This window comes from Cyprinus carpio, chromosome A9 (genome assembly GCF_018340385.1).
Source record: "Cyprinus carpio isolate SPL01 chromosome A9, ASM1834038v1, whole genome shotgun sequence".
In the NCBI taxonomy this organism is placed as follows: Eukaryota; Metazoa; Chordata; class Actinopteri; order Cypriniformes; family Cyprinidae; genus Cyprinus; species Cyprinus carpio.
This window is the reverse complement of record NC_056580.1, coordinates 25,965,669-25,991,970: the sequence shown is the minus strand read 5'-3', so window position 1 is coordinate 25,991,970 and position 26,302 is coordinate 25,965,669. Positions and strand designations below refer to the sequence as shown.

Below are 26,302 nucleotides of genomic sequence, written 5' to 3'. Positions count from 1 at the left end.
TTTTTCTCTGCCTAATGAGTCAGTGGTCTTTGAAGTCACTCAGCGTATGATTTACTCTTGCACTTCTCATCATTGTTGGCTTTTGAATTCCACTTTAATGACCTCATGGTCTACAGGCTCTGCGTCCCTCTATCAAAGCTGCCTGTGAGGGGCCCCTATAATTTTGGCAAATTCAAAATTAGAACATCTGGTTTGCCTTCTTACTAGATCAGCCACAGTTCTTCATGTACTTCTAGGCACGTGTCTGTGAGAGGCTGTGCATGTTTTCTGAGTATGTATGTGCATTAGAGTGTTGAATATTGCTGTAAAGTGTAATTATGCTATACTGAGTGTTGCAGTGATTTAATTGTGCTTTTTGGCTGTAAAGTTTTCTAAAGACTGTCGTTAGACTTTTTCCATGATCCTTCATTGTTTTGTGCACTGGCTGTCTGTCTGTCATTCTTGTTCTGTCTATCTTTCTATAGTGCATTCTATCGTTCTATCTATTGTACTGTTATCTCTCATTCTATAGTTCTGTCTATCTATACAGTACAGACCAAAAGTTTGGAAACATTGCTATTTTTAATGTTTTTGAAAGAAGTTTCTTCTGCTCATCAAGCCTGCATTTATTTGATCAAAAATAAAGAAAAAACAGTAATATTGTGAAATATTATTACAATTTAAAATAATAGTTTTCTATTTGAATATACTTTAAAAAAATTAATTTATTCCTGTGATGCAAAGCTGAATTTTCAGCATCATTACTCCAGCCTTCAGTGTCACGTCTATCACATGATCATTTAGAAATCATTCTAATATTCTGATTTATTATGAGTGTTGGAAACAGTTCTGCTGTCTAATATATTAGATGAATAAAAGGTTAAAAAGAACTGCATTTATTAAAAATAAAAAAACAATTTCTAATAATATATATTCTAATAATATATTTTCTTTACTATCACTTTTTATCAATTTAACACATCCTTGCTGAATAAAAGTATTGATTTTATTTAAAAAAAGAAAGAAAAAAAAAATTACTGACCCCAAATTACTGACCAGTAGTGTATATTGTTATTACAAAATATTTATATTTTAAAAACATAGTTTTTTTTTTTTTTTTTTTTTTTTAATTTTTCATTCATCAAAGTATCCTAAAAAAGTATCACATGTTCTGAAAAAATATTAAGCAGCAGAACTGTTTCCAACTTTGATAATGAATCATCATATTACAATGATTTCATGGTATAATGATCCTAAATATTCAGCTTTTCATCACAGAAATAAATGATAATTTAAAGTATAATAAATTTAAAAACAATTATTTTAAATTGTAATAATATATCACAATATTATATTTTTTTCTGTATTTTTGATCAAATAAATGCAGGCTTGATGAGCAGAAGAAACTTCTTTCAAAAACATTAAAAATAGTAATGTTTCCAAACTTTTGGTCTGTACTGTATATAATTCTAGTGTTCTGTCTACCATTCTATCATTCATTTAAATGTTCTGTCCTTCTATCATTGTATCTATCTATCGCTCTATCTGTTTTTCGGGTTCTGGCATCTGTGTGACATTGTACTGATTCGCTGTGTGAAAAGTTAAACTGTGAGTGACAGTCCGGAGGGAGCTGTGCCGCCCCTCTGAGTACATTAAAGGCCGTTTAACCTTCTCTGTTGATTTACGATGTGAGTCTGTGTCATTTCAGAGCTGCTCACTAATCCACTGCTGTCAGTGGAGCTGTATTCTGGAATGTCTCTCGATCACCACCTTATTTCCATAATATGTTATTTTTCCCAAGTGTGCACTCTCTTTCTTCCTTTCGCTTAAAGGGGTCATGAACTCCCTTTGATTTTTATTTTGTACAGTTATCTATGGTCCACTTGTTGGCTTGATGTAATCAAGATTTTACATAAACAACATCAGAATTCAGAAGTAATTTAGGCTATTTTCTGTCCTGCTTTGACGCCCTCATCAGAACGCTCTGTTTGTTTAGGCATGGCCGATTGCAGACTCAAAAATAAATGCCCATTGGCTAACAGTTGTGTATGTTTGACAGCGCGGTCTGGAACTTCATTAAAAATAAACTTCATTCACTCTTTCCTAATGTTGGGATCAGAAAGAAGCCAATGCATAGACTGTTTTTCCATAACTTGGCACTGTACAGTGTGATTCAGAACTGTTGTCTTTGGAGCATCTTTATCGTTTGGTTTCTGTGTAGACCTGTGTTTGCTGCTCTTGTTATTTACACTACCTGCTGAATCGGTGGGCGGGGCTAATCAGGCAGTGATGTAGAAGCAGGCTTTGATCTTCTTCTGCGGAGGCCGGGTTTAGCCACACTATTACATCATAATGTGCCACAACCTGGCGTTTTGGCAGATTGGCTTCAACATAAGCTGTTTTAGACTAACAAGAAAGTTTTCAGTTCTGAAACTTTAAGGGTGTTTTTATAGTACAGTGATCTCTTATATGTCAAAAGATCCAGGGGATTTTGATTTCTCAGTTCACAACCCCTTTAATCCTAAATCTTGCTAAATTGCCTGTTTTGATTCTTTTTTAGCATCTGTCAGAGATTAAAGACTTACTCTACTCTCTCAGCAAAAGTACAAAAAAAAGTACAAAAGCTGTGACGGATGGAACCTTTTCAAAAGGTACACATTTGTACCTTATTTACCCCCTAAAAAGTGCATTTTAGTATCTTAAAGGTACAGATTTGTACCTAAAGTGTACAAATTAGTACCTAAATGGTACATATTAGTTTTGAAATGGTACAGTCACAGTGACAGCTTTTGTATATATTTTTTTTTTTTTCTGAGAATGTACTGTATGGTATGCTCTAAAGTCTGGATTCAGTGGTTTGAGTGTCTGCTCCATGTGTTTTCTACTGTTTCAAAGCTTGATCAGTAAACGGACTGTAGGCAGTTTGTGGGTGACTAACTGTTCACATTTGCTAGATGAGGAGCTGTAGCAAGGCACAGGACGCATCTAATGCCTCTTAGGCAGTTTGTGTAATTCATCAGAAACTCATTAATGTCTTGGGGGCATTTCTAGATGGAGGCCTAACAGAGTTTGGCCCTGCGTCTTGTGCTTTTCATCATGTCAAACTTTACTTGATTATTCCTCATTGGCATTCTTGTTTGGTCTCAGTAGGGGGCATTATTTGATGTGAGTTCACTTTGCAGTTCATAAGCATAGCTTGACCAAAGCATCTCAAAAAACAGGGCTGTTTCTTAGTCTTTGTGAACAGAACCAAATGTCTGTGTGGTTTTGAAGCATGATGATGCCATTTTTCACTGCTTGGCCCACTCTGACGATCATAATGAAGAAACGCTGTATACTGTCAGTCAAAGATGTTGTTCCAAACGAGAGAGAGAGTACCTTTATTCATTGGCCGCCACTTTAAGGAAGTAATTTTGCTGTTTGTGATCACGTCATGCATGGCAAGTCACGTCAATTTGTTTTGAAACCAAATGTGTAATGTGAATATATGTGTGTATATGTGTATATATGGACCTCTGAATCTAATTATTCTATATCATTCTATATGAGACATAAAGGCTGACACATCAAATATGATACTCAGCAAAAAAGATTCCATCAACTGTTCCATTTTTTTAAAAATAGATTTTTCAGTCTATTATTTTTACAGGGTTAAAGCTTGCTTTTCTAAAAATACTTTTTATTCTGTACAGTACCCCATGCTGAACATAGCCATATGCCATAGTCTTTTGGCAGACGGTGTACTATATATTTAACTGTATAACTGTCTCTATTTCAATTCCAGACGAGGAATTTGACTCCGAGTTCAGGTCGGGTCCCAGAAACCTTATTTTAGCAGCTAAAGAATGTCCAAGTGTTGTCTCTTTATTGGCCTGTCTTATATTAGTTCATGTGATTCAGATTTTGTGACCTTGTTTCTATCTCAGGACATCTGTCTCTGTCCCACCATGTGTCTGTTTGTGCTACACTGCACTTAAAGGGACAGTTCACCCAAAAATGGCACGCTGATGTCTGCTGAAACTGAAGTCGTTATTTACTGATAATCTTTACCTCTGTCATGGTTTTATGGTTTCATATTTTTTATGATGCTTTTTAGAATTTGACATCCTTGGTCACAATAAACCATCATTGAATGGCAAGAGCTGCATAAAATACTGTAAAAAAAATAAAATAAAATAAAAAAAGTCTCCTTTTTTTGTTCAAACAAACCACAAACACATCAAAACTTAATAGCAAAGTGATTTGGAATGACATGAGGTGAGTTTTCATTTTAAGCTGAATTATTCCTTGAAAGTTTAGCGGTCATATGAGTTTCTTATGAACAGTATGCGAAAGCTTAGACTAGAAGTATCTGTGATTTAAAGTCGAGGGTCTGAAGCCCCATCGCTGGTGGAGATATGGTATTAGTTTCCTTATCTTGCATCTGAGCCCAGTGTGAATCATTGTAATTGGCACAATTTAGAGTGGCACGCTGTACTTTCTGCAGAGAGATGTAAATTACTGGCAGTGAACTCCGTTTCACTCTGTACAGAGACGTAAAAGAATGCTGCTTTACTTCTTATAGCCCTCATTTATTTTTCTGAATCTGCACTGTTTATTTTCATGAGGATACATGTCACGAGTCCTGTGAAACAGAACTTTATTTGGTTTTGATAAGCACAGGTTCTGATTGACTCGTGAAAACATACATCCTAGCCAAGGTTTGGTGATTTATATACACCTCAGGTTTCCTCGGCTGCCTTACATGGCTGTAATAAAGATACGGTTCTTCTAAACTACAGCATGCTTTTGCCATAAAATACCAGTTTTATACTGTAATAGAATTGGATGCATGTTTCTGATCTAATCATGTTGATTTAGTCTTGTGAAATGTTGTTCAAAGCTGTTTTTACAAAGTGCAAAATTACAGAGCATGAACAAGATTTATGAGATGAGCTGTTGTGTTACGAACAACTGGATGTAATTTACCCTTAAAGATAAAAAAAAAAAAAAAAAAATATAGTTGCTTGTATCACTCAGTGCCTCTGCAAACACCAGCTTCAGGTTAAGAGAGACACTCTGAACGTCACATTAAGTGAGTAATTTCCTCGTCTGGATCCTCCTCTTTGGAATCAAATGCTTTTAGGTTAACTGAGGGATGAGAGAACAACAGAGAGAAACTGGAATGCCTGAGGAGAGTTTTTTCCCTAAATGAAAAGCAGGTGACCATCACACAGCCGAGTAAGAGGTCACATTCTGACCCGTCAGGAGAGATAGAGAGAGAGAGAGGAAATTGGGTGAGGATGGAGTTGTTTTATTCATGACCCCTTGAAACCATCTTGTGGTGGTTTGTAGAGACATCACTCTCTTTTTTGCTCACCAAGGTTGCATTTATTTGATCAAAAATGCAGTGAAAACAGTAATATTGTAAAACATTATTTCATTTTAAAATAACTGTCTTCTATTTAAATGCATTTTAAGATATAATTTATATCTGTGATGCAAAGCTTTTCTGTATCAGTCTTCAGTGTCACATGATCCTTTAGAAATCATTCTAATATTCTGATTTGCTGCTCAAGAAACATTTCTTATCAGTGCTGAAAACATTTGTGCTGCTTAATATTTTTGTGTAAACCACAAGATTCTTTTATTAATAAAAAGTGAAAAAAAAAAACTTTTTATTTAAAATATAAATAATTTGTAACAAAAAATCCTTTACAAACTTAAAATAATAATATTAAAAAATATTTAATAATAATAAAAAAAAAAAAAAAAATCCAACAGTAGTGTATATTTTCACTGTGGTCCAAAAGTTTTTAGACAGCTAGAGTACATTTCTTACTATGTGTCTTTTTTTAAAATATTCCAACTGATGCATTCTTGTTGAGCCCCATAAATGTGTCTGTAGAGCATCATGTGTAATTCCAGCGCCTGTACTATGATCAAGTGTCTATTCTCAGAGTTCAGGAGGCAGTCAGTTGTCTGTGAGATATTGTAAGAGGTGACAAATAAGTAGCTCGTATTCTTGGCTCGGCAGCCTTGTGCAGTTGTGAATGATGTGATATCAGCCCACGTTAGGAACTTTAGATGATGCAGAACTCTAGTGACAGCTGGGACTATGATGCCCAGGATAGTTTGTAGTTATATCATTTCTATATAGTGCATGAAATGTAATCTGAACTTGTCATCATCACTGCTGACCTAGTTGAGCATTGTTGTAGAACTTCATGAATGACAGAAATTCCAATTCTGGAGTTTTCTGTGTAGTTCTGTGGGGTCCTAATGCCCTATAAACTCCTCATTGGCAGCATGTGAAGTAATGAGCAAGTAATAGTCAACCATCCTTACACTTGTGTTTGTAGATGAGGAGCAGTAGGTGGTGATGTATATGTTAGTGGGATGTGAATGTAACATCAGGAAGCAAGAGTATAAGAACCTTGATGAATACCAGAGGATAAAGGACAAGTTCAAAAGAATGTGACCATTCAAGTGAAGCCGGTGTAGTTCCGGCAGTGATGGAGGCTCTGAGCTGTGACATCCCAACCGGAATAATGGCTTCAGCAGATCCCAGAAAAAAATGACTTAATCTGGATCCTGAAGAGAGTGGTCATAAGAACAGCTCAGATACTGATCTTCAGCTTCCCAGGACCAGAGATTGACAGAGAAAGACCACCCACAAACAAGGCTGAAGAGGGTGAATATATATAGTTTTTTGACTACTTTATAAGTATAGACTGATGTCAACACGATGGATCAAACAACATTTGTCTGTTTTAAGATTTTCAGCATCACCAATTAACTGTTCTGGATTCACTGATTAATAAATCGGCAGACGGCCTCAATAAATAGTGCACACTTGTATTTTGTCATGTGTTTAGTATTAGGGTCTTTTATATTTAATAAAATAAAATAAGAAAAATAAAATAGAAAAAAAAAAAAAAAAAAAATATATATATATATATATATATATATATATATATATATATATATATATATATATATATATTTTTTTTTTTTTTAAGTGATTCAAAATGATTCATGTAAATACTTATAATTACATTATTACTTATAACTATATAAATAAGTTTTTTTTTTTTTTTTAACAAAATATTAAAATGTTAAATTCTAAGTTGTTTGTATACTTATTTTAAATTGTATCTTATATAATTAAATTATATGTTCTGTAGTTTTTTTTTTATCATACTTTGTATGGTCATAGCTAGTTAATTAACTAGAAAAATGAACTTACTATCCCTAAAATTTTACATTTTACCATAGATTATTAATGCGTTATATATTCTTTTTCGTAACACGTTGATGTTTAATTATTTAATTTATGTTTTTTCTCAGATACATGGGTTATAGTTAATATTTAAATGATATCAATATTTCTCACAAAAAAAGAAACACACAAATTATACCAGTTGAAATGGTATTCCCGTTTTTTTTTTGTGTGTGTGAAAATGACTCAAAATGATTGAGCTGATCACATACAGTTTGCTGTCTTGAAAGGTTTGTACGTTATCTCTAAAAATATATTTCTCTATGAAGAAAATGAATGCGCTTCGTCCTTCAGGAACCCTGTAGCGTGGTGTAATGTAAAGGCTTGTCTGGGATGGGGGAGACGGTCGGTGGATCTGTGCCTGCTGTCTGATGAGGTTGGACTAAATCTGTCTGTTCTGAGATGGGAACTGGTTTCCGTCTGTCATCCTCAATACATCTCTTCTTCCTGAGAAGCCCCGGTGGGATAGACTGATCCCGGTGCACTGGATCAGTCTGGCTGGGCTAGATGGAAGGATCGAGGAGCAAATCCTCATACTACATAAACACGCTCATCATAATAAATGAGTGAATTAATGTCTGGCCTTGAGTGCCAGTAATAAAAACGTTTAGGCGAAACTGATTCCTCAGATTGCTTGGACTAGGGCAGATAACGGTTAATTTGATCCAGATGGAGGGGGTTTTGTTCTACAGCGCTGTTGTGTGAGGTTTGTTTGAAATGATAAAACTGCAACCATTTGACCCAGGATGTTTGGATAAAAGTGAATTGTCCCTCCATCATCAGTTCTTCATGTGTCTCTGCAGTAGGAGCGTAGGGTTTTGGAGAGAGATGGCAGCCAAGAACGTGTCAGCAAAAGACGTGTCAGCAAAAGACAAGTACAGAGCTGCTCAAAGTCTTCTGATTGGCCGAACAATAGTGACCCATTGTCACAAGGACAGGTGTGATGTACCTCATGACTCCTACAGTATTTCAGTGATATCTGACAGGTTTTGGGGCTATTTTCCATGAGCTAACACATACATTTATTTATTTATTTATTTATCAGTCATTTATTGGGCAATATTAAATTATTTAATAAGTAAATAAATAATAAAATAATTGTAAATAATAAATGTATACTGTATATATTTTTTTTAATTAAAGGGATGGCAATAAATTGCAAAGATTTAACCATTTTAGAAACTTTTATGGACTATCTAACCAACATCCCAGATGGCCTATTTTTTTATATGGTCTATTTTTTTTATTATTATTCAAACAGCATTTTTTTTTATTTATTTATTAATGAATGGCATATTTTAGTAATATTTATCTGTATTTTACACAGTATACTATAGTATTATAATATATTATATAATACAAACAAATTATTTATTTAGTGTTGTAACATTAATTTTATTTTGTTACATTACATTACAAAATAGTTTAGATTTATAATATGGATTATTTGTCGGACATAACATGAAAGTAATTAAAATTCAGCCAGAATTTCAATATCATAATTTCAAAAATGTTTTGCAACCCAAAAAAAAAAAAAAAATAAAAAAAAAATTATGGTATTAATGAATGAATAATTAGTTTTGATTAAAAATATCTGGAAAATGTGAAAAAAGAGAAAAATTATATAACTAATATATATCCTATATAATATAATATAGATATAATATAATATATAATTTTAACTTATATAACTAACTAACTAACTAACTATATATATATATATATATATATATATTTACGTTTTATTTGGTTACACCATTAGTCATTTAATCAGTAAATAATAATTCAATATTTAATTTTTCCTTATTTTATTTTATTATAAAAAAGTATAGATTTATATTATTGGTCACCTTTAATTTGAATGATTTTGTTTGACAGTCTTTTCTGATTTTTGTCTCACTTGGAGGAAGTTTACCTCATTGTGTTTTATTTTTTATCCAGTTCTGGGACTTCACTCAAAAATGATTTGTTTGACAAATATAACCTGTTTTTATGGATGCCATTTCCTGAGGATGTTATAGCAAAACTCGATCGGTCCCTTGGGTTCTCTCTTACACTTACAATTCTCCAGGTCATTTTCCTTCCTCTCAAATCACTGCAGCATCAGTCTGTAGTGTTTTAAATGCTCCTCTTGTCCTCAGATGCTCTGGGGGCTCGTCCTGCGGTGAGTGAACCCCATACTGCGCTCCGAACCCTTTAAAGGGCAAAGAGAGCGAGACGTCCTCGGTGTGTTTGTGTGGATGCAGGGTCAAAAAGAGTGGAAGGAAAGGGAGGGGGGCGAGGTCAAAGGTCAGACCCCCCTTGCTGAAAAATGTTTTTGTGAGCAGAAGAATCGCAGCGTTGTGAAAGAAAACATTGTGGAGGGATGGATGGGGTGGGAATCCCAAAGAGGCCACACCTCAAACCAAAGTCAGGTACAGAAAGAGAAATGTCTCAAGGTGTGCTGAAGGTTGCTTCCAGCCAGTCTTGAGATGAGTGGGAATGCAAGCCAGAAATCAGTTATGGCCAAGTAATGGACTAATAGATCTTGTACTGTGCAAATGAGTCTGTTTTGCCATGTTATTAGCAGTTCTTTGTATACTGCAGAAAAAGTCTGCAAAAATTGTACCTTTATAGCTACAACAGCTTGTCACTGGGGAGGTACCCTTGCTCAAAGGGACACCTTTGTACCTTCATGACCCTAAAGAGTGCGTTTTACTACCAAAGAGTAGCAATATGTACCCTTAAGGTAAATATTTTTTTACTATTATGAACCCATTAGGGGTAAAGAAGGTACAAAGTTGTCCCTTTGACAACTTTATACCTGACAACCTCTTGTAAAGTTATAATTTTTTGACTTTTTTTTGGACTTTTGGACATGAATATATTTATAGGCCTTAGATTTTTTTTTTTTTTTAGGGTTTTTAAACAGCATCCACCTAGAATACCTTAGCAACAACCCAAACCCCTATATATATATATATATATATATATATATATATATATAACACACACACACACACGCACTGAATTTAGGATTTTCCTTAGTTGTCAGTTATATTCATCAAAATTAAAAGAAATAAACATTTGAAATATATCAGTCTGTGTGTAATAAATGAATATAATAAACAAGTTTCACTTTTTGAATTGAATTAATGAAATAAATCAACTTTTTGATGATATTCTAATTATATGACCAGCACATGTATGTATATATATATATGAAATATATATGAAGAAAAACAAAATAAACTTTTATATATATATTTATTAAAAGTTATATAAAAGTTTAATTTCTCCTCTCCTCTCCTCTCCTCTCCTCTCCTCTCCTCTCCTCTCCTCTCCTCTCCTCTCCCTTCTCTCCTCTCCTTTCTCCTCTCCTCTCCTCTCCTCTCCTCTCCTCTCCTCTCCTCTGATTTTGTTAACCAAGGTTGTATTATGTCTTAGTTTTACACATATTTGCACTAGGCTTTTTTGAGACATGTATATACATGGAGCAGTAAGTAACAAGCCGAAACACCCTATCAACCACATAGCAACCAACCGTATTTTGTCAGTATAATATCACAGAAGCGTGGCTGTTGACTGTTAAGGTGAATGAATGGAGCCCCAGTGCTGGACCCAACCGTCTTATCCTGGCACTGGAACATTATAGACACATGGGGATGGGCTCTTCCGAGATGTAGGCAAACTCCAGTGTTGTAGTGGCATGTTTTACCTGGATTAGCAACACTCACACGTTTCTAGCTCCTCGAGTTCATTCGCAGGTGAAGATGTTGTGTTTTTGCCTTAGTATGGTTGGAGGGAGTGATTGATGTATCAGGTAATCACACGAGGCTGGATTTTAAGTGTTTGTGTGTGTGTTTAAGTGACTTATGAGCAGACTTTAAGGTGAGTGTATTTGTATAAGGTGAATTTTAAGGGTGACTGTGAGTGTATGTGTGGGATTTAGAGATTTATGCTATGTCGTTGTGTTGAGCATATATGTTGAGGCAGATATATGAGAATGAGTAATGTTTAACAGGGCTAAATGATTGGACAGGGAGAATTAATTAATGCCACTTGGAGGCTCTATTTTTGAGAGCTTTACTGAGCAAATAAAACATTGGCTGTTTCCAAAAGCACATACTTGTTCACTCATTCACTGTTTCTAGTGGATGCCACAGCGTTATCAGTAAGAAGTGAAAGAAATGAGTGAGTGAATTAGAACACTGCGATTTAGGCACTAACTAATTTCATATAGGTTTCATGTAGGTTTTGGCCAATAAACCAGGCTGATAATATACATTTTAAAGTGGTCATCGGATGCTACATGCATTTTAACAAGTTGTTTGAACTGAAATCTGTGTTGGCAGTGTGTGTACACAACCACCCTATAATGATAAAAATCCACCCAGTGTTTTTTTTCATCTCGTTAAATCATTGAGGTGTTCTGTTGTTGGATGTAATAATGAACATAGCAGTCGTCATTTACTCCCGACATCTGAGCCACTGAAGACGCAGTGGATTACATTTGTTTCTGAAGGGAATGCACCCCCGATCTACCTAAATGCGTCTATGTTTGCGCGAATCATTCATGATCCAGCTTCACCAACAGAAGAAGTGAGTATAAGTTTTTTTAATGAATCTTTGCAAATTGCCTTTCCTAATATTGTGCTAATTAGCAAGTTTCATAATGAATGTGGCTAAAGTAAACAGTCTCTCTGAGAGCAGCTCGGAAGAAAGGGGTGGGGTCAGCAGAGCTCATTTGCATTTAAAGGAAAATGCTACAAAATGGCTTGCTCTGAAAAGAGCTGTTTCTGACTGAGTAAAAAGGGTGTTGTTTTACACTACCATTGAGAAATTTTAACCAAACTATTTTATAGACTTTTCATTAAGACCCTAAAGAATCATATCAATTTGTGGAAAATGGGCATCCGATGACTACTTTAAGATGCTGTGTGTGTGTGTGTGTGTCTGTGTGTCTGTGTGTGTGTGCATGTTAGAGATGGGCCTGCTAGTGCTCCGCACTCCGATCCGCTGTAGCATGCTGCTTTTAAGAGGAGGTGTTTAAGTAACCACTGCTGTAATTTAACATCACTTATGGGCAGATCTGAATACCCTGGGATGACTTCATTCACATTGTTAATTTACAGATTAAATGCTAAGAGGATTGTAGGTGAATGGCTGTATTTACCACGCCTCAGCAGACGCCTACAGACACTTTCCCATGAGGCTTGGTGGGGTTTTCATATGGAGAGACCAATGCTTTCCAACTGTACCCTGACATAAAACATGAAGCCTTAACAAATGGCCCTTCGTTGTTGACTAGTAGCCTTCATGTACTCAAATTTCAACCCCATTCTTAAAACTAAATGAATTTAATTGCAATATATAACATTATATATAGAAATGGTCAAACCAAATGTCTTTGTTTGAAATAACATGTTATCATACTCTTCTAAATCTGTTTCTTTTCCTTTCTATTTGTGCACTATGTAGTATGTTTATCACTGTATCCCACAATGCAAAGCCTCAATTCAATACAGTTTAATATAAATTACAATATCATTTGTAATAATTTTTTTTGACTCATTATTTGACTCCCAAAATATTTGTTTTAATTAAAATGGCTAAACAATATTAATTAAGATGATAACAGGGTGCCATTTGCTTAATTAAACATGCAACTTGATGGTCATGTTATAATGCTGCATACTACTGTTTGAAATATTGAAATATTAATATTGAAATATTGAATGTGTGTGTGTGTGTGTGTGTGTGTGTGTGTGTGTGTGTGTGTGTGTGTGTGTGTGTGTGTGTGTGTGTATATATAAATGTGTGTGTGTGTGTAAATAGAATGAACATGAAAAGAACATGAATTAGTATTCTATTCCATTCCAAACAAAGCCAACATTTAGCTAGCATATTTTTTCTGTATATCTATAGTTTGACTGTATATCTTAATCAATGACATTCAGAAATTTTTAAGTGTGACCTAAGTGTCCAAATACTTTTTGGGACACATGCTTGCTTCTCCCCTGAGCAGAGTGAGCTTATGACGGAAACACACCTCCTTTCCTGCCTCACTGCTGATGGCTGTGTGCCCAGTCTGTGTCTGGTCGAGCTGAAAGGATGGAGTTATAGTGAAAGTGTGTCAGAACGAGTGAGAGACGGAATGAAAAAAGGAGGGGCCTGGACCTGGTGGATGAAGCTTTAGTAACTAAATGAGGGCATATTAGCTCAATTAAAGGGGTCGTGAACCGAGAATTCAAAATTCCCAAAATTCCTTTTGACATGTAAGAGATCACTGTACTTTAAAAACATTCTGTAAGTATCAGAGCTCAAAACTTTCTTGTTAGTTTAAAACAGCTTATATTGAAGCTAATCTGCCAAAATGACAGGTTGTGGAATGTGCCACTTTATGATGTAATAGTTTGGCTAAACCCAGCCTCCGCAGAAGATCATCAACACCTGCTTCTGCATCACTGCCTGTTTAGCTCCGCCCACTGATTCACACATGTAGTGTAAATAACAAGACAGACAAACGCAGGTCTATGAAGAAACCAAACAATAAAGATGCTCAAGTTGTATTTGCCTTCCTCCTGATCCCAACATTAGGAAAGAGTGGATGAAGTTTATTTTTAATGAAGTTTCAGACCAAGTCAGTAAGAACTTGGTCCTTTGTTCACGTCATTTTACCGCAGATTTGTTTACAAATTAGGAACAATTTGACGTATGATTTTCAGAAAGATTGAAACTAAAAGACGATGATGTGCGACTATATTGGACAGTAATGTCGCACCACACAAGTGAGGAACTGGTTTTATTAATGTGCTCACTATTGCTTTGTCTGTTATTACAGATCATTTGATATGTACTGAGAATTTGTGTTTTTGACCTAAATCACAGCAGCATTATCTATGAAGGATGTAGGCTGCCAAATATACAGAACTCTTAGCCAGTCATAGCAGTGGGCATTTACTTTTCAATTTTTCAAACAGAGCATTCACACAAGGAGGTCAAAACTGGACAGAATACTTCTGAATTATGATGTTTTTATGTAAAAATATTGATAACATTATATGTGGACCTCAGAGAACAGTATAAAATAATAAAAAAGGCATTTCATGACCCCTTTAAAGGAATAGTTAACTTAGAGATCAGCTTCATTGTTCTAAACCTGTATTTCACGGAACAGCACTTCCTGTCTGTGTCCTGCCCCATTGCAGCACTGTGAGAATAGAATGTTTCTCCTCCAGCTCCTCTAGGAAACTTCTTCCCATACGTCAAGTTCAAAGAAAGCCATCAAAGGGAATCACAGGTGGCTTTACAGCAGCATCTCTCTCACACATCACCATCTGGAATCACTGTTGTTCTGTGGTAACTGCATCTGAAACCAGGTGCTGCTGGAGCTCATAGTGGGACGCTCTCTGCATGTAGAGAGAGGCTGACACAACAGAGGTGACAGCCGTAACTAGGGCTGATATTTATTCTGTGTTCACAATGATTTTGGAGATAACAAAAAAATAAAAAAATAAAAAAAATTCCTAAACAATGATCTTTATTGGCCATTAAGTTCCCTAAAAACTTTTAGTTTTGTAATCCCCCCATGTCTTTATGAGTTTACTGATTTTATTTTGTATATTAAACATTTTAACCATAATTTGCTATACTGTACATTTGTATACTGTATATATATATATATATATATATATATATATATATATATATATATATATATATATATATATATATATATATATATATATAAATTATCTTATGCTCCCCATAAAGGCTACATTTATTTACTAAAAATACAGTAAAAACATTCTAATTTTCAGTGTTACATGAGCCTTCAGAAATCTTTGTAATATTCCAATTTGCTGCTCTAGAAAAATTGTCACTAGTTAACTAGTTAATTGCCTGTTAATGTTTCTAATCATCATTTATTTATTTATTTACTTGCATACTTATTTATTTATTTACTTACTTGTATGTAGAATTCAGACTTGTGTATTGTATTCAGTTCCATGTGTTTTTAAACTTGTTTGTACTTAAAAAATTATGTTCAAAAGTTTGGGGTCAGTAAGATAAAATTATTATTATTATTTTTTTTTTTTAAACACGTCTCTTATGCTCACCAAAGCTACATTTATTTGTAAAAAAAAATAAATAAAAAAAATAAATGGTTACATTTAATTAATTTGTTAAATTAACATTTAAAATTGCTATTTTCTATTGTAATATTTTTTTAAACTGTGTAATTTATTTCTGTGATGCCAACCTTAATTTGCAGCATGATTTTTCCAGGCTTCAGTGTCAAATGATCCTTCAGAAATCATTCTAAAATATGCTAATTTGAAACTTCTTATCATTATCAATGTTGTGCTGCTTTACATTTTTCCCTAGGATGAATAAAACGTTTATATTTGAAGTAGGTTTTTTTTTGTAACAATTTAAAAGTACTTTCTGTCACTTTTGATCAATTTAATGCATCCTTGCTGAATTAAAGTATTAATTTCTTTTAAAAAAAGGAAAGGAAAAAATAGTTTTTTAGAGTTGTTTTTAAGTGTATTTTATGTGCATTTTGTCTGTGTACTTAAAGATTTATTTCACTTGTTTGTACTTTAAGAAATATTAACATATAGATTTGAAAGGTTGAACAATATTAAATATATATTTTTAGTGATATGGCCCTATCCACAGAGCTATCAGTGTCTGATCACCTGTTGCTTCTCCTCTGAAACTCTTAATCAGTCAGGAAAAGAGCGGTCTGCACGCTGCTGTCTGGAGCCCATCATGCCCTGCTCCGTCTGCATGGTGAGCCCACCCCACCTTGTCCTCTCTCTGGGGTGAGAGGCTGTATTGTCTGCTGTATAGATTGGTCGTCTGAATGAGGCTGAGGGTCTTTCCCAGGGGCTTAGTGTCTCGGTGAGGGGGCTGTGTATACAGTTACGCAGGCCATGGGAGATGATGTGTGCCCTGCTTCGGGGGCTCGGCTTTTGTGCCCATCTGAAAGAGTGAGATGGGCCATTTGAAAGGCTGGCAGTGTTTGGGGTGATGGGATTGGGTAATTCGTAACCCAATGCATTTCAGTAAACTGTGGAAGGTTAGCCAGCCCTCCCCATGATTCCTGCATCCCCAGCCACAACGTTCCTCAACAATAACCCATATCCCAGAGCGCCTGCATTGTCCTGAAACAATTGTGTAACAGCGGAGCCTGGCCGTATTGTTTTGGCGGTAAATTTATCTATGTATTTTCGGAGTAAACAAGGCAGTATGAGTAGAGGAGTGTGTTACATTTGTGGGCCAAGATTCTTTCTGTCAGTGCTTCAGAGTTGAGATTGAGACATCTTCCTGTATGGCCTTTTGTGCTCTCTCTTGCTCTCTTTTTATGTGTCCTGTGGCTCAATCAGTATATGTACAAATGCAGGTACAGAATGTGCAGAATGTGGCAATGTGAGAAAGTGTTTTTTTTTTTTTTTTTTTCTCTAAATTATTTCACCCAAGGTGAACATTTTGCCATTTATTTACTGATTCTTTTTTACTGATTGACTTGTTGCATTGAATTTGATCATTGTTGATGACACATCATTTGAGAGATTTGAAAGAAGTGAAGATTATTAGTAAATTTACAGATTTTTTGTTTTGTTTTAGGCCCATAGAACTTATTTTCCCTTCAATACAGTACCAAGTATTATAGAGTCTAATATTTTTAATATTGATACCAGTCCTATTGAGGGGAAAGTTAAAAAAAAAACACACACATTTATGGTGAGCTATTTAACATTAAAAAAAAAAAACTTTAAAAAAACATAAACATTATTAACATACAGTAACTGATATGGACTATCTGTTTTAATTCTTCTTCTTCTTCTTCTTCTTCTTATTATTTTCAACAACAACAGCAAGAATACATCATGTTCTATATAAATGAATAAATGAAATATTAATAACAACAATAATAATTGTTTATAAGCATTATTATTATTTTACAAAAACTATAAATAAATATATATTTAAAATATATAAATACAAAATATTTATTTATTTGATTAAGAAGATAATTATTGCAATACTGCACTGCTCTGTTTGTCTGAATCCAGTGTTCAGATGATTGGATGGAGAAATAGTTCCTCTCCTACGCAACTATTTGCAAACACAGTTCTTTTTTCCACCTCATAGCTTATGACAGTTTTTTTTTTCCCCCGTTGTACTTTGTATTATATTTTATGTGTAATATGTTTATGTGAGAATTGTTTCTCCTCCGGCATCAGTGTCAGTCTGAAATATTGATATTTCAGCACTGTATGGCTGCAGATGTTTTGGCATATAGCAAACAAACCATATGAATTACTACTTCGATGCTGTTATGCAGATTTTTGGTCATTGACAGTTAACATTTTTCAAAAAAATCTCCTTTTGTTTTCAGCAAAATCAATAGAAACAACTTACAGATTTAGAACAACATGAGGGTGAGTAAATGATAACAAGAAATGTCATTTTTGGGTGAACATTGTCTTTTTATAGTTCGTTTAATTCCTGGGATTTAATACTGAGCTGTATATACAAGCAGCTGACAGACTGCAGTCTGTGTAATATCTGTATGTGTAGATTGTGATGGTATCATCCAGCATCTGTTAAAGACTCACGGATCTCAGACTGGGGCTCCTGCCCAGCTCATTGATTGTTTCTGGCTAATTAGATTAGACTAATCACATTAAGTTGGTACCCAGGCGCATCCTGATGGAGGAATAGAAATGAGACCGTGTCATTGTTGGCACATAGCCGTCAATGTCACACCATCCCATGGAGTTTAATTCCGGTGAGGTCTTCAGATAAACCATCTTTGTTTGGTCTGTCCACTGCATCTCATGGGAGAAGATGGCAAGAAATTAACCCTCAAGCATGATTACAGCATTCCTTTCCATTGAAGATCATAAAGACAATAAAAATGGTACAGAATTTAGATTATTTAGCATTATATTGTTTATAGAGCTGGTACAGATTCAGTAGCTGTCTTGTTTACTGTGGCGTCAAACATTTGAGAATTAGACTAGGATTTCCTGGACTAGTCTCAGTCTATAAATCCAGATGTCGACTGATATTACATTTATCGTGTATAGTCATTTCCTCCATATACATGGATTTTCCTCATGCTGCAGCTGATGTCTGCTAAGCTCCGCCCCTTTAGTTATTATTGCTCAGTCAGACAAATGTTACAGAATGAAGACACTTGGGCATCTGTTGTCCAAATGTCAGAAAAACACTGGCCAGCACCAGTGGTCTCTTTGCTGCCCCATCAGCATCTCAATATATGAGATATGTGACATATCAGATCCCTGCCAAGCTAGACTGGTGGCCATAGCGAAGAGCCATCTACATGGTGCTCAAATCTGCTGAAACTGCATGAAAAAATTCAGTTGCACACCAGTAAGGTTTATAGAAAAAAAAAAAAAAAAAAAACATTTTTAAACCTTTTTTTTTTTTAAATTTCATGTAATTTAACTTGTCCTATACAACCCTATATTTTCGTTCTTAAAAATTTTATGCATTTTATTTTATGTGATCCTTTGCCTGTACCAGTGTAATTTTAGTATCAGTAAAAAGTACTAATTTGAATTTTATTTTTAGATGATAGTTTTTTTTTTACAAATGTAAATGTTATTATCAATATGATTAATATTTTGTTTATTTTTTAATTTAATTTTTACATTTTATATATTTTGTTTTCATTTTAAATTTAGTTAAGTTTTGGTGTATGTGTGTGCGTATGTATGTGTGTATATATATATATATATATATATATATATACACTGTACAGGTGTGTATATTTGTATATATATATTTTTTAATGTTTTTGAAAGAAGTCTCTTCTGCTCATCAAGCCTGCATTTATTTGATCAAAAATACAGAAAAACAGTAATATTGTGATATAGTATTACAACTTAAAATAATAGTTTTCTATTTGAATATACTTTAAAAAAAAAAAAAAAATTATTCCTGTGATGCAAAGCTGAATTTTCAGCGTCATTACTCCAGCCTTCAGTGTCACATGTAACATCCAGTCTATCACATGATCATTCTGATTTATTATGAGTGTTGGAAACAGTTCTGCTGTCTAATATATTTGATGAATAAAAGGTAAAAAAAGCTGCATTTATAAAAAAAAAAAAAAAAAACTTCTAATAATATATTTCTAATAATATATTTTCTTTACTATCACTTTTTTTATCAATTTAACACATCCTTGCTGAATAAAAGTATTGATTTTTTTTAAAAAAAAAAAAGAAAAAAAAATTACTGACCCCAAATTACTGACCAGTAGTGTATATTGTTATTACTAAATATTTATATTTAAAAACATAGCTTCTTTTTTTTTTTTTTTTTTTTTTACTTTTTATTCATCAAAGTATCCTAAAAAAGTATCACATGTTCTGAAAAAATATTAAGCAGCAGAACTGTTTCCAGCTTTGATAATGAATCATCATATTAGAATGATTTCTAAAGGATCATGTGATAATGATCCTAAAAATTCAGCTTTGCATCACAGAAATAAATGATAATTTAAAGTATACTAAATTTAAAAACAATTATTTTAAATTGTAATAATATATCACAATATTACATTTTTTTTTCTGTATTTTTGATCAAATAAATGCAGGCTTGATGAGCAGAAGAAACTTCTTTCAAAAACATTAAAAATAGTAATGTTTCCAAACTTTTCCCCATGAAGTGTTAAATCATCATAGACTTAAGTTACTGGTCATCATGCATGATATCAACAAATTAACTAACTTATGTTCTTTAGCATTCTCTTGCTCATATCTCTTGCTTGAACATTAAATCTTGGCAGAAAAAATAAACGTCAGACATCATTATGTAAATTGAAAACATGGGGGCCTGAAAGAAGGGGGTCTGCTCAGGGGAGCACAGCCCATCTGTGCCTGTCAGATCCAAATTCAAGGTTCCAGCTTACATAACACACCTGCAGCGGCCCAAATCCTGTCCATATCTTTCTTGTTTTTGGATGGCCCCTCTCTCCCCTCTCAGCTCCTACTGAGGGTGAAGCAAAGGGTGCCTCAGTCTTACCTAAACGCAGCTGCACCATTCCCATACAAGGTTCTGTGTTTCATTGAAAATGCTCTGGGTTCAATTTTAACTTTAGAGAAGAGAGAACAAGGCGTTCACAATATTTTTTTTTTTTGTCTTTAGATAAGCTGCCTTTCTTGTACATGTTAACACTCAGAAGAATAGAGATATACAGTACATATGTAAAAGACATGAAAATATCAGGCACTGGGTGAAATAATGGCAATTGCTAGAAAATGTCAGGTGACAATTTAGCTATTTTTCCCCCACAAAAATATGAAGCAGTCCAGCTTATTTCAACATTGATAATAACCAGAATCATTTCTCGAGCTGCAAATCAGCATATTAGAATGATTTCTGAAGGATCATGTGACACTGAAAGTTCAGCTTTGCATAAATTACTTTATAAATTACTTTTCAATATGTAGTAAACAGTTATTTTACATAGTACTTTCACAATATTACAGTTTTTACTGTAGTTTTAGGTCTTGGTGAGTGTAAGAAAATTAAATTAAGCATAAAAATAGCAATATAAAAATCTACGTACACATACATATATAATTATATATAATTATGTTATTTAATTAGATTATATATGTGTGTGTATATATATATATATATATATATATATATATATATATATATATATATATATATATATATATATATATATATATATATATATATATATATATATATATATATTGGTTTTATTGTGCTTTTTTGGCCATTCATTTATAATAGACATTTTATATTTTTATACTTCATGAATTGGTTCAAACTGTCCATTTTAGTTAATTGATTCAAAACTTTGATTCAGTGTTTTGTTTTTGTTTCGTTTCATGACATAAATGCGTTTACAGAGCATATTTTATGAAAACATAATCAGGTAAATGTTGCTGTTTATTAATGTTATTGTTTATATTGCTCAATTATATTGTTATAATGCTGCAAAATATTATTATATGTCCTTGTGTTTACGTAGTGTGAAAACATGTCTTGATTATTTTTAAGTAGATTTTTACAGTATTTTAATTCTTGCGTTAGACTTTATTGACTGTTTGTTTGAAATGATGGTTCCTTTGATTGGTCGAGGTATTATTATTTCTCTTTCTTTCTTTCTTTCTTTCTTTCTTTCTTTCTTTCTTTCTTTCTTTCTTTCTTTCTTTCTTTCTTTCTTTCTTTCTTTCTTTCTTATTGCTGTATTTGTAAGTAGTAAGAGTCCTTATTGTGCCATCTCTATAATATTCCTTGTTTCTTTTCCTCTGCAGCCTGAAGAGTTTGAAGCCGTCCACTCCCACACCTTCCGGCTGAAGACGTTCAAGAAGGGGAAGCATTGCGGCGTGTGCAAGCAGACTGTAAACAATGAGGGGCTCATCTGCAGAGGTCAGTCCAGGGAAGGGTGGACCGCCTGGGGGGTGTCTTCCACTAGGAACATCTGCCTGTCCCAGCATCTGATGAGAGCTAATGGATAAAGGTTGAGATGTTTGTGAGGGGTGGCAGCTGCTCCCACTGACCATTCAGTCTGCCCCTCTAATGAAACATAATCATTAACCCGATTAGGCCACTGAGGGAGAATGTGTGGCGTTACAGGCAGGGCTGTTACTGCAGAAGGCCAGCAATGGCCTCTGGAAATGACATCACCGCTTGTGTGACATTAGAGAGTGAAAGTGCAACACAAGGTTCCCATTATGGCAGGATGGTTGGGGCGGATATTCACCTCAGGACAGTTTTGAATCCTGTTGTGGTGAAGATTTAGCGAGAATGGAATGTGAACTTCCATCATGGGAGGTCTAGAAGTTGAAGAATGGTTTACGCCTGACGTTTCTGCACTAGCACCAGGGTTCATGCCAAAAGTGAAGTCATCACCAGGGCTATTTCTAAGCATAGGTGAACTAGACAGTTGCCTGTAGTCATCTGTCATCGTTTACACACCCTCATGTATTTCCAAACTTGTATGACTTTCTTTTGTGGAAAAAAAGCAGATATTTTAAAGAATGTTGGTAACCAAAAAGTTTCAGCTCCCATTGACTTCTATTATATATATAAGTTTCAGACATTGTTCAGATTAGTTCAAGCTAGACAGGGATGGATTAAGGAATTTTTTGTTTTTGTTTTGCAGTCAAATGTTGATGAAAGAGATGATTTTTCAGTTGTCGCTTGGAAAGTGTCAGTGATTCAGCATTCCGGATGGGGGTGGGAAGACCATTCCACCAGCTGGGAACGGTGAACGAAAATGTTCTGGAAAGTGATTTTGTGCCTCTCTGTGATGGTACCATGAATCGTCCCTCACTTGTAGATTTTTTAAGGCTTCTGGAGGGGGTCTGCGTGAGTGGAAGAAGGAGGGTGCTGAGCCCGTGGCTGTTCTATATGCAAGCATCAATGTCTTGAACTTGATGCGAGCCACAGCCAGTTGGAATGACATGAGGGAGAGTAAATAATAACAGAATTTCCATTTTTGGGTGGAGTATCCCTTAAAAATAATGACACTTTAGTTTAGCAAACAATGTGTATTAATTACATTTAAGTGGCTGAATATTCGCACAGGAAAGATGGATTTTGATGGATGGACATGATCAGAAATACAGATATTTATTATATATCACTGTGCTTTTGATAGAAATATAGATAATTTTTGTCAGTGTTTGCAAAAGTCTTTCCTGTAACTAATTATTAATGCGCTTCCACAGACAGACTGGCAGTTTTACTTGTTGTTTTGTCCTAGCCATCACACTTACTCAGTCTTGACCATGTTCTTCTGCTGATTGGTTAGAGTTAGGACATATCTGCTCATAAAGGGTCATGGTAAAAAGCATTCAAGCTTTCAAATTCAGTATGAAGACAGTATTCATGCTAGGGTTCTGTTTCCCCTCTGCACCGCTTTATTATCATCTGTTACATAAAACTGAGCACTGCCAGTAGAAACTCCGGTATCAAGAGAGGGTTTTGTGGTTAAACTTTTGTCAGTGCCAATAGCTGCAAAAGCTCTGGCAGGATCAGAGATGTCTGATGATCACCGACAGCAGAAACCTTCAGATCCAGAACAAGTCCTGCACAAGATGGCATGTTTCAGGTTCAATACATTAAAGTTTTTTTATTTTTTAAAACAATATTAAAATAAAAAGAGACTTTAAGCTGTATTCAGTCTATGACAGATAAGGTAAATAGATGTTATCTTTTATGGTATGTATTTGTCTGTACTAGTTTTACCATTAGATTTGAATTGAATTTTGTAATTATTTATTTTTAATAATGTATGTTATAATATTTTATATTTATTTTCTCGCTCTTCTTTCACAGTATTAAGTGAAATTTTTCCATATTAGAATGATTGTATGGTTTGATGCCGTGTCCTCTATATATATTATTTACAGATTTTTTTTGTGTCCCATTTGCAGCTGTTACTTAAAACACCCATTTTCAGGGCCTGTACATTTTAGCAACATCCCTGCTCAGACAAGGACAGTAAATTATTCTATCCCATAAGTCTCAAGCCAGCTATAGATTTTTATGGTCGGCCATAAAAAAATAAAATAAAAAAAAAATCATACTTATTTAGACAAACAAGTTATCATGGGAATTCATTGGCCTTGAGTGATGTCTATATCAAAGTTGTTTGCTGTATTTCTGTGTTCACATCTTAAGTTACACTTCTTAAAGCCATTTGCACTTGAGTCTTTGATTGTGCAGATCATCTTGGTTAATGATTTCCATTCATTATGCTAGATCTGACATTGTCACGTGTCTCTAGGGAGTTTATCCTATCTGAGTGGTATTGGGTCATTGAGTTAGAGACAGTTAAGACTATTAGCTGATTGTATGAGCTGTTAACCTGCTGCTTTGTCCAGTGCATGTCCATCACAACACAAAAGATTGAGTCCTCTTACTGACCTCTGATGGCTGAGGGCTTTGAGATGGAAAGAGGACAGAGGACAGAGAGTTTTTATGGTATCCTTTGTGGCTGGATTGGCAAATGGTTGATGCTTTGAATGGGGATCAAGTGACTAGATGTCACTGTGTTAACTATGAAGTGATGCAGTGCAGCAGCTTTACATGTGTATGCACTAGCGATGTACTGAAATTTCATCAACTCAATACATTTCTCGTTTTTAATAGATCTTCATTTTGATGAACATATATCTTTTAGTCTTTTCAGCATGAGCAGAACTTGGCTAAACATAATTTGTAGCAGGCTTACTATCCAGTAATCTCAATTATCTTTGTACATTGTTACATTTGATATATGATTTCATATTCTGTTTTATAACGGAATTAAATTAATATTGTTTTGGCATACTTTAAATTGACGCGACAGATCAGTTTTTTTTTCAGTGTTGATAACTATAAGTGATTAAATAATTGATTATTAGAAACGTTTCGAAGCTATGGCTGCACAATTAATCGTTATCTTAAGGTTTTCCCCTCCATTGTTTTAGTATAACATTATTATTTGCTTCAAACAGTGGTATAAAGCTATTCAAATATCATTCAATATCATTCAATGCAAATTGTGATAATCGTAATTAAAAACCGCTGTTTCGAGGGAATAATCTACAATTATGATTTTTGTCATAATCATGCAGGCCTAGTATAGGCTAATCCTGTTTTAACTGTCATGAACATCCCGAATACGACAGTAATACTTCTCTAATCATGTGTCTGTCTGCTATCACCCTGACTGAGTGTTATGAACTGTTAATTTGGTCGTATTGGCTTGACATGCTCTTTTAGTAGATCATTTGTAATTTCCTCCATCTGAGCTGATATATGAATCGTCTCTGTTTGAAAGGAACCATACCTGCACTTAAAAGCTTTGGGAAGATAAGCATCCTGCCTTGGTGTTCCTAAATGAGCAAAGTTTTATAGCAGACAGCTGTGTCCTATCTAATGGTAAATAAAGCATGCAGTCGGCAGGTCTGATCACAGTCAAGCACTTGACATGAGAACAGCAGGTCAGACTGAACTCGGCTGCAAAGTTAATATGGGTTGATGTCGTTTTTAGTATTTGAATTAATAGCAGTCATGTGGATTGTTTTTGAAGTCTTTGAATGTGTCACTTCAAATAAACACCATTAACAATTGATCTACTATACCAGTCAATCAGTTTACAACCAAAACCAAAAGACATCAGTGATAGCACATTTAGGATGAAAATAGCCAGCATCTTACAAAATGGAGCAATCATCCACAAAAAATAAATAAATAAATAATCATGGTTTTGAGACATGCACTGGAGTGTAAAATTAAATTACATTTAAATTAAATTAAACATTTGAAATAAATATTAATATAATTTTGCATTTTATATATATATATATATATATATATATATATATATATATATATATATATATATATATATATATATATATATATATTTCAATGATTCATTATTGAACTATTCATATGTAAAAATCATATAGCAATATTTACTTACATCCTACATATATTTTCACTAATACGAATGATGCTGCAAATGAATCATTGAATCAGTTATGAATCAGTTCAATGCAGGTGTTTGAATTCACTGAAACACTCAAACTAACTCTAATCAAATCAGTCTTTGTATGATTATGCTTGCAAGTCTCTAGACAAGAAAGGATGTGAAACTAGTCTGAGTCTAACTATTCTAACTAGTCTTTAGTTTGAACGGCCAAATTAAAATCATAATGATATTCACAGTGTTGCTTAAATGTTTGCTGGGTGTTCACAGTACAATAGCTGTATCTCCAGCAGACCAAGTTTGGCAAGTCAAGCAGCACCCCGCTGGTCAGAGAAGGGCGGCCTGTGTTCAGTACGAGGACAGAATGCTTTGTACGCCCCCCTTTTGATTATTTTCATTCCAGCCGATCACAGTGTTGGAGCCGTTTCTGTGCAAGAGTGAAACTGCCTGACTCTGTCATGACTCGCTGTTGTTTCTCGTTTGCTTTTCAATGCCATCGATTGATCTTCTGTGTCTTCTCGCCAGCAAAAACACCTCAGACGCAACATTGAGGTGACCCAGAGATG

General features: G+C 34.3%; 1 protein-coding gene across 12 annotated transcripts in view; it reads left to right on the top strand.

Annotated features, from left to right (window-relative positions):
- The window catches only part of LOC109094866 (tensin-1-like), a 220,440-nt gene that overhangs the window by 60,449 nt on the left and 133,689 nt on the right, over positions 1-26,302 (top strand). For all 12 annotated transcript variants that reach the window (XM_042764243.1, XM_042764248.1, XM_042764241.1 and 9 more), the window contains exon 2: positions 21,565-21,679. In XM_042764243.1, the coding sequence (XP_042620177.1) occupies positions 21,565-21,679 (115 nt within the window). The remainder of the gene's footprint in view (positions 1-21,564; positions 21,680-26,302) is intronic.